At 35.9% G+C, this 15,415-nt stretch overlaps 3 protein-coding genes across 8 annotated transcripts; 1 reads left to right on the top strand and 2 right to left on the bottom strand.

Annotated features, from left to right (window-relative positions):
* Positions 1 to 69: 69 nt before the first annotated feature.
* LOC141900343 (ectonucleoside triphosphate diphosphohydrolase 4-like) lies at positions 70 to 5,899 on the bottom strand. 6 transcript variants are annotated; one of them, XM_074787192.1, is made up of 13 exons: positions 5,750 to 5,899; positions 5,066 to 5,472; positions 4,833 to 4,983; positions 4,572 to 4,732; positions 4,409 to 4,426; positions 4,254 to 4,277; positions 3,038 to 3,168; positions 2,791 to 2,954; positions 2,366 to 2,717; positions 2,201 to 2,283; positions 1,923 to 1,991; positions 1,376 to 1,537; positions 70 to 1,293 (listed from the first exon to the last, which is right to left on the bottom strand). In XM_074787192.1, exons 2-13 carry the CDS (start codon positions 5,466 to 5,468, stop codon positions 1,053 to 1,055), a joined length of 1,959 nt encoding a protein of 652 aa, XP_074643293.1. In that variant the 5' UTR covers positions 5,469 to 5,472; positions 5,750 to 5,899; the 3' UTR covers positions 70 to 1,052. The 6 variants fall into 6 exon arrangements, with proteins under 6 accessions (XP_074643293.1, XP_074643291.1, XP_074643292.1 ...); XM_074787190.1 differs by having other exon boundaries at positions 5,607 to 5,899; XM_074787191.1 differs by lacking the exon at positions 4,409 to 4,426 and having other exon boundaries at positions 5,607 to 5,899.
* A 190-nt stretch (positions 5,900 to 6,089) lies between these two features.
* LOC141900145 (vesicle transport protein SEC20-like) lies at positions 6,090 to 7,595 on the top strand. The gene is made up of 6 exons (XM_074786912.1): positions 6,090 to 6,176; positions 6,370 to 6,462; positions 6,551 to 6,642; positions 6,744 to 6,845; positions 6,957 to 7,078; positions 7,322 to 7,595. Exons 1-6 carry the CDS (start codon positions 6,096 to 6,098, stop codon positions 7,513 to 7,515), a joined length of 684 nt encoding a protein of 227 aa, XP_074643013.1. The 5' UTR covers positions 6,090 to 6,095; the 3' UTR covers positions 7,516 to 7,595.
* A 1,311-nt stretch (positions 7,596 to 8,906) lies between these two features.
* Positions 8,907 to 11,479, bottom strand: LOC141899129 (potassium voltage-gated channel protein Shaw-like). The gene is made up of 2 exons (XM_074785282.1): positions 11,462 to 11,479; positions 8,907 to 9,902 (listed from the first exon to the last, which is right to left on the bottom strand). Exons 1-2 carry the CDS (start codon positions 11,477 to 11,479, stop codon positions 8,907 to 8,909), a joined length of 1,014 nt encoding a protein of 337 aa, XP_074641383.1.
* Between the last annotated feature and the right edge of the window lie 3,936 nt (positions 11,480 to 15,415).

The raw sequence follows: 15,415 nt of genomic DNA on the forward strand, positions 1-15,415 counted from the left end.
TATATAAATATATAAAACCAACACGACGCTATAATCTAATATATCAAAGATTTATTCAGTATATACACGTAATTGTAAATCATTATAATTTTAAGTTGAAAGACTTTTCGAACAGTTTACATATCTTTGATATTAAATCGCAGTCATTCCCGTATAACCAACAATAACCTGCATCATATAAGTAGTTGACCTCGTGCATAACTGCACCTACATCCGATGTAAACTTAAAACTACTATCAGATTTTTGAAGCCACGATCAGATGTAGATTTACCGGTACTTCTTTGTAAGTAAGTCATATTGTGGCAGTGATAAGTTCAGAGCAGCCGAACTGGGTTAAGACATCAACAAATAAGTCGTCATATTACCTACGTACGTGGTCAGTAATTTTAGTCCAAATTTGTGCACTTCCAACATTTCCAACTTAAATTTTTTAGGGCAAGTCATCATTTGGATAAGATGTACACAAAATGATCGCCCAAGCTGTAACAAATTAAGCTAGTTCGACTGGACTTGGAAGATAATAGTGTCTTGAGATCATAAGGCATTTCTGGTTATGTGGAATGAATATCATTTGAAAAGATTCACCAAGTTGATATGTCATTTGGCTAACAATCAACTCGCATTTTCTTATACTACATAATTTAGCACCTTAAATGATACATCGAATAAATACAAATAAGCCCATTCATTACTAATTAGAAGAAATAACAATTATCATCTAAGATTTAATCAAATATTTGAAATAAAAAGACAAAATAGAAATAAAATGAAGACTTATCAGAATTCAGCTCATCTAGCAGTTAGCTTCATTGATATTATCTAAGAACACGAAAAATAAATGTAGTGTACAACTTTAACAAAGAAAATGTCAAACAATACCAATAATTTCCTAAGAGAATATAATGGAAATCAATGAAAATAATCTTATGATTAAAAATAGACCATGCAAAGGAGGAAAAAGATGAACACAAAGAATGTGAATTGTCACAGGGAGAAATATCAGGGTTTTAAGAAATGAAGACTCAAACTGGAAGATTCTGCTGCCTCGTTATCAGGTATAGCTGTGCACGTTGAGGAATTGAGATTTTTCCAATTCATCAATTCTCGATGATGAAGGAACACGACTTAATGAAGGTCCCGGTATCATATGTATACGCTGTAGTCTGTGTAAATGTAATATAGTCGCAACAACAACCATAACAAAACATAGAAGCAGTACGTATTGGTTCAAATATAAGGTTTTACTTTTCCATACTGACTTAGCATGTTGAAATTTTTGCTGCTGAATCTCCCTAATGAAAATAAACAAAACACATTAAGAAGGCGATTAAGTGGTAGATTGAAGAAACGACTGAAACTTATGAGATCATTTACCTGAGAGGAAAGTACCTAGTTCTGTAAAGAAGAGCACCGAGAGTCCACTGAACTTCTTTGCCATCAATAAGTTGCACTGAATTGAATTTATTGTAATTCCGTGGAAATTTAAAGCCCCCATGTAACACCTGGACTATCCATGCAGACTTGAAACATTGGAACCTGAAAAATGTTGACAAATAAAAAAAATAGTAAAAGCAAATAGTCTAATGAAGCTTATCCAACACCTGTGCAATATATCATTAACAACACCTGTACAAACTGCCGCCACCCGAAGCCAGTTTCACTGTAGTAGGTTTATAATGATTACGAGTTCTAATTTTCTCAAAAATGGAAACCCAACACTACATCATTTCATTGAAATATGAACTGTCAATGAATACGCCTATCCCAGTGAAACAATTAATGTGAGGAATGTTAAAAAAATATAATGTGCATTAGCAGTGAACATGTCATTGCATTTCTAATATATGATACAAATGATCAGTTCGGTCTTGAATTTAGTTTTGTGGAAGACAAAAAATCAACATGCAAATCTTTCTGATACCTTTTTAAGGTTATATAATGCTCATTAAAATGCTTCTCAATAGACTTGCGAAACCAATTTTCATTGTCCCTTGAAATTCATGAAATTATCCTCAATTACCGTACGATTCATTACTGGACCCATCTCTATTTCTAATTCTAACACCATATTCAGGAGATTGAGAATATCGGTAAATACAATTCAAATTCTTATTCACTTAAACAAAATTTTATTTGCACAAGGTACAGTACTGGTTAGTCTGCTTTTGTGAATATATAAATGATTGATAAATTACTTACTGAAACCTAGCTGTATCAGCCTTCGGAAACAACCGTTTCCTATACCAGGCCTCTAGCACTGGCCACTTTGTAGTGCAATAATCCTTAAAAGGCAAACTAAGTACATGTACATACCAATAAAAATTTAATTTGATTCAATTTCAATTTTGAACACTCTCTACTAACTTTAGCTGATTTGATAAATTTAGCATAATTGTAATGCCCAGCCATACGTAAGAGATCATCCATTGTGTAGAAGTATTCTGAAAATCCATAGAATTCTGTAGATTCAAAGTCAATCTCAGGCTGATACACTCCATTCATAGAACAGATATTCGACGAGCAAGTTCCTGTGCTATTCAATAAAGGTCTCAATTTTTGTTGGCAACTGATGTAATCTCCAGAGCCTTTTAAATGGTAGATTTTTCTTTTGAGATTCACCACTTGCTCCAAGTTGACTGGGAGACATGGATCAAATATTGGGGAGCTTCTGGAGCTACCAATGAATACACGTGTGCCATTTTCAATTACTGTCAATCTACAAATAGATAAATAAATGTACATTGTCACCTGTATTTGCAAATTCATCAGCAATCCATATCAAAGCTTACTTTGCTTGAACAGCTTCATTGATGATCAGTTCTTCATATCTCTGTCTGGCCGAATTGGCACCAAACCCCAAGAAAGTAGTTACATACACCCTGTAGTTGTGGTCATCATCAGAATTTTTACAGCCCAAATTGAAATCTGCTATGAGGTTCTTGTTTACAATGGGCTAAAAAAGAATTCGTATATTTCATAGCAAAGAAAATACTAGAATATGCAAAAGGTATAAAATAAACCGGTTATCGAACAAACCTGGTCAGATCCAACTGATTTTGGAATTTCAAAAGCTATCTGGACTGATCCTCCACCCATGTCAATAATGCCAACAGTTCTTTTGCGTCTGTGTTTACCAGTGTCAGGTGAGTGCATCATAACTTCAGTTTCTGAAATTGAAATTTTTAATGTTGGTTTAGATGTGTTTGTTAAGTACGAAAATATTACAAAACTTATTTCACTGAATCAAGCGAATCAAGTCTCAATATCAAATGTTGATCAAAGGTTAAGGATAAATCCATGCGTTTAAAAGCCATAATTCCAGATACAATAGCAAAATACAGTCAACCCTGCAAAAGTCATCATCGAATTAATCGTATCATCACATCTCTCGAATGATTATTTTGGTCCCCATTTTTTTCTTCTTTAAACCTTATCAAATTAAAAATTATGCTTATAACTTGTACTTCATGAGTCCTATTTTCACTTAAGTCGTATGAATTTTAGAAGCCAAATCTTCTGATTCCATTCATAAAACCTCGCGTAAGTCGTAGCCCGTATCCCAGCAGCAGATAAAAATACACTAAAATATTGTCTGAGTAAGTGTTTAAACAATAACAATGTAACATTTTCGTGATGTTGTCTGCGTGGTGCACATGGCAGCTTTAATTGATTGATTGAGGCTAGATTTCAGCGATATAGGATCTGCACTGTCAGCTCAGTATACGACCGGGAACATGGTGAACCATGCTGGAATCTGAGCGTCGTATATATTGTATTTTCACGGGTTATTCGTATAAAACCACAACTTATAGATAACTCATAAAAATAAGACTTACACGTGACTCGTACAACAACACGTAAGTCGTAGAAAAATCGTCAGTCCCGAGGGCTACGACTTATGCAGGGTTGACTGTATGAGTGCATTGATTTTTGGAGAGAAGTGCTGCATAAGTATAGGTTTTAGCAGAAAAGTGTTTACTGTCAGCTGTGATACACGTAACTGAAGTAGGCCTAACAGGTTAATCAACTCGACACAGAACACGATCAGTTGTCAATACAGTATGATAACAGTCATAACAGCCACAGCAATAGACAAAAGAATACCAGTAAGTTGAGTTCATAATAAAAGTTTAAATCAAAATCATCCTGATATCTATAGCTGATCCTTAGCAAACAGAAATTAGGTCTATAGTGACCAAGAGTAAAAAACCTTCTTGCACATAGAAACAAAAAAGTTTTTTATGATTCTTACCATTTTCCTCAGTACTACATGGTTCTGAAGAAAAAAATCATTTAAAAAATCTTACCAGTTACAATGATTAAACACGATAAGAAATCAATCACCAAGCAAGCAAGTGGATTGAAACAGATAGCTTAAACATGCCACTATTTCATTTCATACATTACCATGTTCAGGTCGTGAGCCTAAGGTGGATTTAACATGCTATTAACTAGTAGTTTGAAATCTGATATCAAAGATTCATTGCCTTATGAAGGGAAAAAACGTAAGGATAAGGAAATTTTCTTAAAGTTAAAAAGATTACAAATATGACCACAAAATTTAACTCACCTCCTTCATGATGAAATCGACCTAGAACATTATTTGTAGCAATCCACGCATAAACTCCTTCCTGTTTACCACTAATAATCTCTACATGTTCATCGGTAAAAAGGAAATCAAAATTCATCTTAATTTCCAGTCGAACATTTTCCATTATTTTCTGCTGAGCACTGAAATAATAGAGAAATCCCATTACAAGTGACAGTATGTATGTATCATTTCTATCATTACTAAGCACATTTTTGATAGAATATTTGTATTCGAACTTACCTCTCTGAGATCATTCTCATACCAGCAGTAGCCAGCACATAAACTGGTGTTTCCCTATGCTTAGATTTAGGTACATGATTCGCAGCGTAAGTGAGCAATGGGCGAATATATTGACCGACTTCTGCGGGATTCTTGCTGAAACTAGATAGTCCTACAAAACAGACACCACATTTTCCTTAAAACATGTTTTTGTTTTCCAGTGAGAATACCAACAGCTATTATAGGCTACAAACCTGGGTTCACTTTTTTCACTACAGGCTGGAAGTCTTTATCTACTACTTGGTCAATATTTAATAAATCCTTAGGATTTCCATCATGTGTAGGCCAGAAATAGACAAAGATTCTACTACCACTGCTCCCAGCATCGACAACAATTCCATAATGCTGATTAGGATTATCAAGGTCAGTTGGCCGAAGTGTTCCTGTCTTTTTCTTATATGAATGTTTATGGCCTGGAGCCAAGTGTTTGAATTGAGCCGTAAAATCAAATCTGTAGATGACGATCATGAATAAGACCATGCCCATAGCTACTGTAGCCAAGAAGACTATTGGCGTCCTACCGTTACATCTCCAACCATTCATTATTGAAGAACATCGAATATACCATGACTCCGATAACAATTTCTTATCAACCATGGATCTGAAACATTTGTCAGATGACATTCAATCAGACATATAAGAACAATAGGTCCTACCTTCATTGAAATAAATTAAAATGAATGGTAGAGAGCCTTGAGTGGCTAATCTACTACAATGACTATGACAAATATTCACCGTGTTGAAGGAAGCATGTTGTTCTTATTAAATCAGACTTCTTCAAAATCAATCATGAGATTCGGGTTAGGACAGGGGCAGGGGGACGCGATGCTTCGATACTCAAACGAAATCGATCGTGTCGTAGTAGTAGTAAGGCCAACCTTAAAACCTTCTCCTCAGTCGAATCCAGCTGCTGATGAATCTCCTGCCCTCATTTTGACACCTTAACAACCAAACACTACACTGTCACCACATTTTCATTCATCGTGCCGTGTTGATCCTTGGTTTCAAGTTAAAACTTGACGTGTACCCGGAAGTAAATTGGTGTCGTAAATCAATGGGAAAATATAAGATTTTCTACAGTAATTTGAAAACAATCGAAATTTTTATTCAATAAATTGTATCTATCTTTAAAGAATGTTATATATGCATTATGAATTTTTGAAAAATTAATATTTCTCAAAGATTTGTCCATTAATAACGTAAAGTGGTCGGTGTAATTCAATCATGGCGGCTGAAGATGTCCAAGTAAAGCTTTGCATACAAGAATTAGTCAAATTAGATCTCCAATTAAAGGCTGTCATTCAGGTGAGTAAAACCTATTTAAGGGAATCAGTAGATATATCAATTTATTCCTAAACTGAGTTGTTTTGAATCATAATGTCTACTCTATCGATGAATTACTTTGCTCAGACTAGTCGCCCCAGTAGATGGCGCCATCAGCTGGAGTCCTCATTGTCGGGCTTTAATCTTATTGTCGGTTAATCGCTATTTATTGCAGGATATCCGAGACTGCCCTGGACCAACTGATCAGTTAAATAAATTGAACGACAATGCACGGGAAAGAATGCAAGCACTGCGTAACAGAATTATCGTAAGAATGATATGTTGACAACCTTATTTACTCGCGACACTGCTCTCTCTTCCTGTGAAGTGATTTTTTATTGAATTTTCTTTTTAAGGAACTTGAGTATATGGGTAAAGAACAAGAAAGAGAAACCGAAAAAATTGCAATTCTCAAGAATGCAGAAAACTATAAGAAACAACTGTCTAGGTAAGGTGACATACTAAGATGATCTCCGCCAATTTTTTTTCTTTCTATTGTCTCTTCATTTTTTAAATAACTTGTGAATTTGATTCCTTCCTTTTTCAAAGCATGCAGGTGTCGCTGAGAAAAGCAAATCTCACTGCTCAACTAACAATTGACAAACAAGAAAAAAATGAACTGATAACATTGAGCGATGGAGCACGAAACAGGTATTAGTTAGTCTCTTGAAACTTAGCCTTCTCTTTGATTTCTTCATCAATTTGACATATGTCAACCAAAGCCTTGACTTCTTTCGCAATTTGTGTTTATCACCTTTTTAGGCAGAAGTCAAACAAAGAAGGTCTTGCAAAAAGGGCGAATGATATAACCGAAAATTTAATGAGCTTAAGTCGTACAATGTCATCACAGGTGAAGCGGAGTGAAAATACAATGGGAACGCTGTGTATGTATTTTATATGTCAATTCCCATTAATGAAATCTCAGTAGAGCAAATATATCTAGTGTATATGAATGATGTGCCATCGCAGTCAATGATTTTCAATGTTCATATCACTTATACCTGTTACTTAGTTACAGCAGGAAAGCCTTTTGAATTAATTGCGTAGTGTCATTGGCTTGTAGTAACTGTACGAGTCAAGTACTGTAGTGTCGAGTAAAATGATGGAATTGTGTTTCTGTTTTGTAGTGACTTCATCGAGGCAAATAACCGATACACATGAGGAATTTAAAGGAATGGGCGGACACGTGACTCAATCTCGTAAATTACTCACTAAATACAATAGGAGAGAATTTACCGATAAATTGTTGATTTTTTTGGCTCTTGTTTTCTTTTTCTCAACTGTTTTATACATTATGAAGAAGCGACTATGGCCGTCTTGATATCGCGAATGAATGTTTTTGTTCGTTTATGTCTGATGTTCGAGTTGCTTGTATGTGCTGATTGATTGTGCAATAAAAGATCGTTCTATGTTCATGTATAATGTATTCGGTGTTGTTTTTATCGGCGGAATTATACTGAGCTCCAAAATGAACCCTCTCTCAAATAAGATGACTGAACGAACTATTGAACAAGCAAAAGATTTATTTAAATCATTTCGACAAAAAGAATCAAATACATGTACATATATAAAAGATAGTTGGATCGTGCGTCGAGTAATGCAGAATCGGAAATTTATTCGTTATAAATCTGGCCACGAAAATCAGTTTGGGGCTGTCCATAAAGACGTCGAAACGAGGGGGTTAGTGTGTGGACATGGGGAGGGGTCAACATTTTGTGTAGACGGCCTTGGTGAACAGCTTTCGCTGTGCATATGTATATATATACATTATGTAATGACCGTTCGAACTTTCTCATGGAGAAAATCTATTCATATAAAAAATACCACTACTGATGAACGATGCTAACTATATATAGTTGACGAACTAATGAGGTCCCTAATAATACCAACGCACGCACGCACTGCACTCTTACACACCATCTATATTTGCACCAACATTCAGGCGTCGTTATTCGAAATGTATGCAGATTTATACTTCAAAAAACATCCAATGCATGTATATATGTAAAATGCAAGTGATTTGGTCTAGTGCAATGAATAATACATTTATTGCTCTTCACGTGATAAACGAGAGGTATTCATCTATTGGATTATACACAGATGTCTCATAAAAATCAGAGCTACATTTGCTTAAGCCGCATTATAGTTGGTACTCAAGGCAAAATCTATCAAAAAAACTATATGAAGTCGAATAAAGATAGAAATCATATCAGTGTAAAGAAATATACATATAAACGTATGTACTAATACATAATTAATGATAGACATTTCCTTAGTTAGATGTCCATAAGATAAATCTTTATTGGATCCATATCGCAATTACTTCGTTTACATGTCACTAGACACGATGCCATCGATATACGTGTACGTGTTACTATTAATCAGTCAGCTTTTTTTCCAGGTGGGATTACAATATTATGGGTATCAGGATGATACATAACAAGGAAATACAAACATTTCATCATAAAGAAAAATTACAAAATATATAACACGCGCCGAAAAAAAATCAGTCTGAATCATGGTGGGCGGTCGTCTAATTCCAATAGTTGTTCACCGGTTAAACTTATAAACTACATGCCAGGCAACGGCTACGCTGAGTTCATCACTTTTTACTGCGCTGGACTCAAGTTCAGGTGGTTTAGAACCATCGTCATCATCAGTTTCAAATTGTTCGCGAGAAGGAACCGGTGGCGGCCCATTCCCTAACTCTAGTCAGCTATTTTTCGGTTCATTCAATTCTGGCTGCGTTGATTCGTTTATGGAATGTAAGCCAACATGGTTCTCAGAAACAGAATTCTTCAAATGGTTTCCACCGGATTCTGTTTCTTTGACGTCTATGACATGAATTCGGTTTCGTCCCCTGCGGGCCTGTTTCACGGTTCCAGAAGTGGGTTGTCTCGGAAGACTCTGAGCTTCGCTTTGTTCTACCTCCAGGCGTTTTTCCTTCAGTTTAGCAGTGGATTGGGCGTACGAGTAAAATAGAGCGAAATTATTCACTATAATGGGAACAGTTAATGCTATGATAAGCACACCAGAACCAGCGCATAGGGCGCCGACCAATTTTCCGTAAGCAGTAACCGGGGTAACATCTCCGTACCCGACCGTTGTTATTGTAATCAATGCCCACCAAAATGCTGCCGGTATACTCGAGTACTTAGGGTTATATTTGTGTTCCGCATAAAATCCCAGGGAGGCAAATATAACAACGGCTATCACTAATATCACGACCAATAATAGTAATTCTCTCAGACTTGCCCCGAGAGTGTGTAGCAAAATCTTTAAAGCCCTGAACTGTTTAGCCAACGAAAATATCCGCAAAATACGAGACACTTTGAATACCAGGAGTATATCAATGATAGTTGGTGTCACTGTTTTATTGGGACACTGAACTAGGAGCACCAGTCCCAAATAGTAAGGTACTATCGACAGAGCTTCGATAATACCAAACGGTGATATGATATACTTGAGCCGATGCGGCGCCACCACAATCTTTGTCACAAATTCTATCAAGAAGATTACGTTAACCAAATTATCAATGATAAACAGTGCCTTCATTGGTACCGTATCATCTAAGATATGTATATCTCCACAACTTCCTCCACCGTCCGTTGAGTTTTTATCGTATGTTACTCCCAGCTCAGGTACTGTCTCCAGACAAAATACGATTATGGAAATCGTGATCAGTACGATAGTCAGCCAGGCATAAGCCTGAAAAATAAATCACACAAAATCATAATCTGAAAATACAATGTATACCGGTATATGAAAATACAAAATTACCAATTGGAAAATAATCGCAAACAGAATAATTAACTGTGGCATTTTTTTCAAGATTAGTACGCTATAAATATAATGAGGGATTTTGGATTATTCAAATTCGACCTAAGTATGAATCATTTATGAATATAAACTGTATCTAGACCGCATTTAAACAATCATTCAGATAAAGTATGAAGTCGCACATGTTATACGACTCTGAACTCAAAAATGAGAGGACTTGAGAGAATCAACCATTTTGTAGTTTTCACCAGGTTTATTGACCAGTGAAAGTTGAATACCGCTTTGGATTTTTCTTCCAAGTTTTTCATTGATTGTTATGTTTTCGTGTATTTCACCTGGGCGACGGTACGCGATATATTGACAAAAATTCAGTTTTTCTATCGATTCTCCCAACGTAATAAGATATCATTTGAATATTCATAAGAACTTATAGCACAAATTCCATATCGACATGTGTATATTCGAACAGACTGGATGGAGTTGATAAGGTATTACAGAGTTTTGCTGACTGTGTAGCTATGGCAACTTTCATCCTACCCGATACAACGTTGTCAAGTTGAAGCTTCAATTATAGCTATGTTTTGAATCACTTCAAATGTTTAAAATAACTGAAGAACTCGATAAGAGGGTACATTGAGAGACGCCTTCTTGAATGTCTATATTTAATACAGCACTCTATGCGGGACATCATCGGGATTTCCGGTGAAATTTCCATCAATAATATATGATTAAGCCAATTTCTTTTTTCTGAGGTGAAACATCGGCCGTTGTTCCATTGAACTATATACTTTTTCACACAAGTGAATCATTTTATGTTAATAGTTTCACGCATTTCTCATTTCGTCAATGATACATATCGAAACATTTTCATAATTTATGCGAACGTAAACGTGATTCGGGCCATTTACATTTTAGAATCCCACTTATCATGAATTGTCTATTTTTGTTGGTCTCTTATCGAGAGGAGGGGTAGCCTTGTGCTACTTATCTTTTAGCTTTTTGACACCAAACCACATTACCAAGACAACATAATTACGGCACGAGCGTTTTCTGATGAAATCGGAAAAGTTATTGATCGCACATACGTTATGTATCGAAACAAATGGTGCTAATGCCACGCCACTTACACTGAATTTTCTAGTGGGTAGTTTTTTAAAACGTGTTTGTGAAGACATTGGTTATGTAAATGGCGTGACAGGATGAGCTTTTCATCTTTAGTTTCGCGATTTCACCCGAATCAAAATTAGATAGGTATTTTTGCGCACATATGAAGCTATCCGAATAATGAAAAAATACATGCTGCACAGAAAAAACTGCAAGTTTAAACTTGTGCAAAGAGCTCACGGCAATTCTCACATGGTTTTTCTTTTTAAATTTTCTATAAGAAAAGATAAAGATGATTCCATGTAGAACAGAAGTTACATGCATTTAAAAATGTGCGAGCCAACGCCATTTAAAAGCAGTCAAGGTCAAGCTTAGATACATACCTTCGCCAATTTACTCATCTGGAAAATCAGAGGGATTTGTTTTTTGTGAGATGTTTTTATGATATTTAGAAAGTTCAAAAATTACAACATTTCCATCTTGATACTGATTTTTTGTTCGGTCGAGTTATATATATATATATATATATATATCAAAAAATCATTAAAATACATTCGCATGTGACTGAAACCATTCAGCAATAGAAGACCATGGTATCAATTTAATTATTTATGCGAAAACAGCTCATAGTTACTCAATATGTACGACGCGACGAAAAACGATAGTAATTTTAATGAGTTTTTATCAATAATGAAGAGAGTTGATAATCTGATAATTTGAACGAGGTTTCGTAGTACATATTTGATTGATATATTTGATTGATATCGTCCACTCTTTTACACACTACTTAAATAAGTCTACATAATTAGGTTCTTGGAAAGTCGTGATGCTATCTACTTCTAGCTTGAAGTGTCATATTCCCCGCTGATAGTCAACGTGCGCGAAAGAACTACGCAGATATTGTATGGAGAGATGTGGGATCTTAAACCAGCCAACCTGAAATCCCCTATAAAACTTCCAATTTGAAACCGAAACAATGTTAATCTCGGTAATACGTTCCAGCTGAAAATACATACATCTTTGAGATATGTATTTTTGATTGAAGTTAGCACAAAGATTAGAATGTTGAACTAAAATGTGATTTTAAAAGAGAACAAAAGTTGCAGGAAATAAAACTGTTATCTTGATATATAACGCTATGATGATGATGATGATGATGATGATGATGACGATGACGATGACGATGACGATGACGATGACGATGATGATGATGATATAACCTGGCCCACATTAAAATGCTAAGATTCGTGTTTGTGTTGTGTTATGTTTCTCAATTACGTAATTGATTTTTAATAACGATTTTGAATTTTCATAAGTGATTCATTTCCCCGGAATTATTTATTACTATGCGAATAATTCATTTTAGCTACATTGAGTTGATGATGAGCGCGGTCATTGAATGAGATATATGACGTGGTTCGCTACGAAATAATAACTAGCAAAACTTATTCCAAAGATAAATCTCTCGTCAGATTTTTTTGTCATTTCACTGCTTGTTCATCGATTCTTTTAAAATCCAAACTAAAATCGGTCGTATCATCTTTCCTTGGACTTTATTATTTATCTCCAAATCTCTAGATCGAGCTTGCGGGTGATTCACGCACATTGCAATATGTTACAAAATACGCTAGAATATATCTATATAATATTTAAGAAAACGATATCACGCTTTAATACGTATTGTGTACAGACGTCACTTCTCGTCTTACTAAAAGTCGATAGGCAGGTGCTGTCAACAAGGCTGAACAACGGCTAGAACTATTTTTCGCCAAATGTCGTTACTGTACGATCAATTAATAGAAAATTACATTCTGTTCATTTCATAGAATTTTTCGTGAAAATCTGTTTATCATCCATTGAAAAAATAACTTTATGTGCCAAAAAGGGAACCTGATCACATTAATTAAACTTCATCGTTTATGAAATTATTGTGAAAGAACGAGCGGAAAGAAAGCGTGCTAAAAACGAGTCGCGCATTTCCGAATGAAACGATGAAAAGCGGATGTGTTTTACGTATTCCGAACAACAGTGAAATATCGAGTATAAACTGAAACGTTCTCTCAACTTTCCCGCGCACAAATCTCACTGGTTGGTGCACATAAACTCACCTCTAGGAGAGAACTGCAGCTAGAAGCCATACGCTAAATCGAAATTTTCTTTTGATAATTGAAATGTATATCAGATTTCTATGAAAATTATACAAATGAATCCCATTGTATCTGGGAGATTTATTTGGTATTGTATAAGGGAAACTCTCCAATTCCTTTCTCGAATGAACGATGGTTTGTAAAAACAGCGTTGTAAAAAACACCGCAGTTGCTTTCATATAGTACACGTGCGTATATCGCTAATTTTTCTGTGATGAACGTTTTTAAGAGTGATCTGGCTGAAACCATGATATGTTCAATGAACTAGATCGACTATTGTCACATATGTTCCAAGAAGACTAGTGTCATAGAGTGAAGCTGTAGTGCCCAAACGCTGCATTGATGCCAGATCGTCTTCCCAGTACATTATTAATATATACCTAGCCCGACAGTCACATCTGTTTTTCAGCGCCAATTTAATGGATTTAAAATGCTTTATATGTATTATACATGCCAGCAATAAAATCTATCAAGAAAATGTAGATTCCCTGTGCGTGTGGTAATGGTGGGAGTGGTGGTGGGTGGTGGTTGTAGTGGTGAGGTGATATTGGTTTTTTTGGTGGTCCTCGTAATGGTAGTGGTGGGAGTGGTGATGGTCCTGTTAATGGTAGTGGTGATGGTCCTGGTAATGGTAGTGATGGGAGTGGTGATGGTCCTGTTGATGGTAGTGGTTATGGTCCTGGTAATGGCAGTGGTGGGAGTGGTGATGGTCCTGGTAATGGTAGTGGTGGGAGTGGTGATGGTCCTGTTAATGGTAGTGGTGATGGTCCTGGTAATGGTAGTGGTGATGGTCCTGGTAATGGTAGTGGTGGGAGTAGTGATGGTCCTGTTAATGGTAGTGGTGATGGTCCTGGTAATGGTAGTGGTGGGAGTGGTGATGGTCCTGTTGATGGTAGTGGTTATGGTCCTGGTAATGGCAGTGGTGATGGTCCTGGTAATGGTAGTGGTGGGAGTGGTGATGGTCCTGGTAATTGAATGGTGGTAATGGTAGTGTCGGCGATGTTGGTAAAAAAGATTCTCTTCGATTCAATATTGTGCGTTACTACTGGCATGTCCAAACATGTATAAGCCTACTCATTGGGCTATTTTCGGATGCGACTAAAGCTGGAAAAATTGCGATAGGTTTCATTGAAATATACCTCTCTATGGCTGTCGTTTACAGCTGCCGACCCCTTTCTTCGGTCTAAGTTAATATATAACGGACCATCCGATACTTAACATATGGTGATGTATATACCTTTACAGTTACTAATTTTCAGATGATTTGAGCTCGTGGACCATATAGTATTATAGGAACGAATCACAATGCATTATTTGGATTTTTGGTTCGAAAAAAAACTATTTTCAATATGGAATTGGTTCCATCTATGTATGCAAATAAATGTTCGGCGTTGCCAGGATACAGGATGCTTGACTAACCCAGATGTGATATATCTTATGTTTATCAATTCATCTAGTTTCATTTCAACTAGCATCATGATTTCAAATAAATTCATATATAAAACAGCATATGGTTCGTCCTCAACGTGTGCTTGAAAAAAGACAAGTCTCAAAACTGCACTAGAACGTCACACTACGTATTCTGTCTGTCACCAACATCGATATTTGCATTCAAGTTAAGAATAAGAAATACTACAGAATCTAGTGTTAGTTTTGACATGACATTAGAGCTTGGTGTCATTATGCTACCGGCTTGAGTGTTTGTTCTGGGGAACTTATAGCTCATTATTCTTGACAAATCTACGACGAGAACCGACATAGCGAATAGAAGCAGAGACATACTTTCGATAGAGCCAACATTGAACACGAAACAGGCAAAGACAGAAAGGAATTGACATATATGCCAATAAAGAAATGGAAAGCAGGTGTTTGCAATGTGATTTGACTAAGTTGATTCTATAAAATTGCGCGATATTACGTTTTTTACAGGTCAAGTTATACAGCATGATATTTTTCGTGCAGAAAGAAGCAATCTATGTTTTCATTGAATTTTCCAAAACAGCATAGTTTTCATGTTTTCATTCGGCTGATTAAATGAGGAGTTGTTTTCAGTGCACTTGCGCATATGAATGTCGGCCGGGATTTAATAGCAGTTCGTTAAAACATACTCGAAGCAACAGTCGCAATAAGCTGAGAGATATTTCTGGACATGAAATTGCAAAGAAAATATAGTTGTTGCGAAACGACACG

This window comes from Tubulanus polymorphus, chromosome 2, assembly GCF_964204645.1.
Source record: "Tubulanus polymorphus chromosome 2, tnTubPoly1.2, whole genome shotgun sequence".
NCBI lineage: Eukaryota > Metazoa > Nemertea > Palaeonemertea > Tubulaniformes > Tubulanidae > Tubulanus > Tubulanus polymorphus.

Excerpts from the sequence above, each read along its gene's own strand:
- LOC141900343 (XM_074787190.1), bottom strand. Across the intron at positions 2,718-2,790 it reads AATGAAGCTGTTCAAGCAAA|ATTGACAGTAATTGAAAATG; the intron begins GTAAGCTTTGAT and ends ATCTATTTGTAG. Across the intron at positions 1,538-1,922 it reads CATTATATAACCTTAAAAAG|GTTCCAATGTTTCAAGTCTG; the intron begins GTATCAGAAAGA and ends AACATTTTTCAG.
- LOC141900145 (XM_074786912.1), top strand. The coding sequence starts at position 6,096 with ATGGCGGCTGAAGATGTCCAAGTAAAGCTTTGCATACAAGAATTAGTC. Across the intron at positions 6,177-6,369 it reads AATTAAAGGCTGTCATTCAG|GATATCCGAGACTGCCCTGG; the intron begins GTGAGTAAAACC and ends TATTTATTGCAG. Across the intron at positions 6,846-6,956 it reads AGCGATGGAGCACGAAACAG|GCAGAAGTCAAACAAAGAAG; the intron begins GTATTAGTTAGT and ends TCACCTTTTTAG.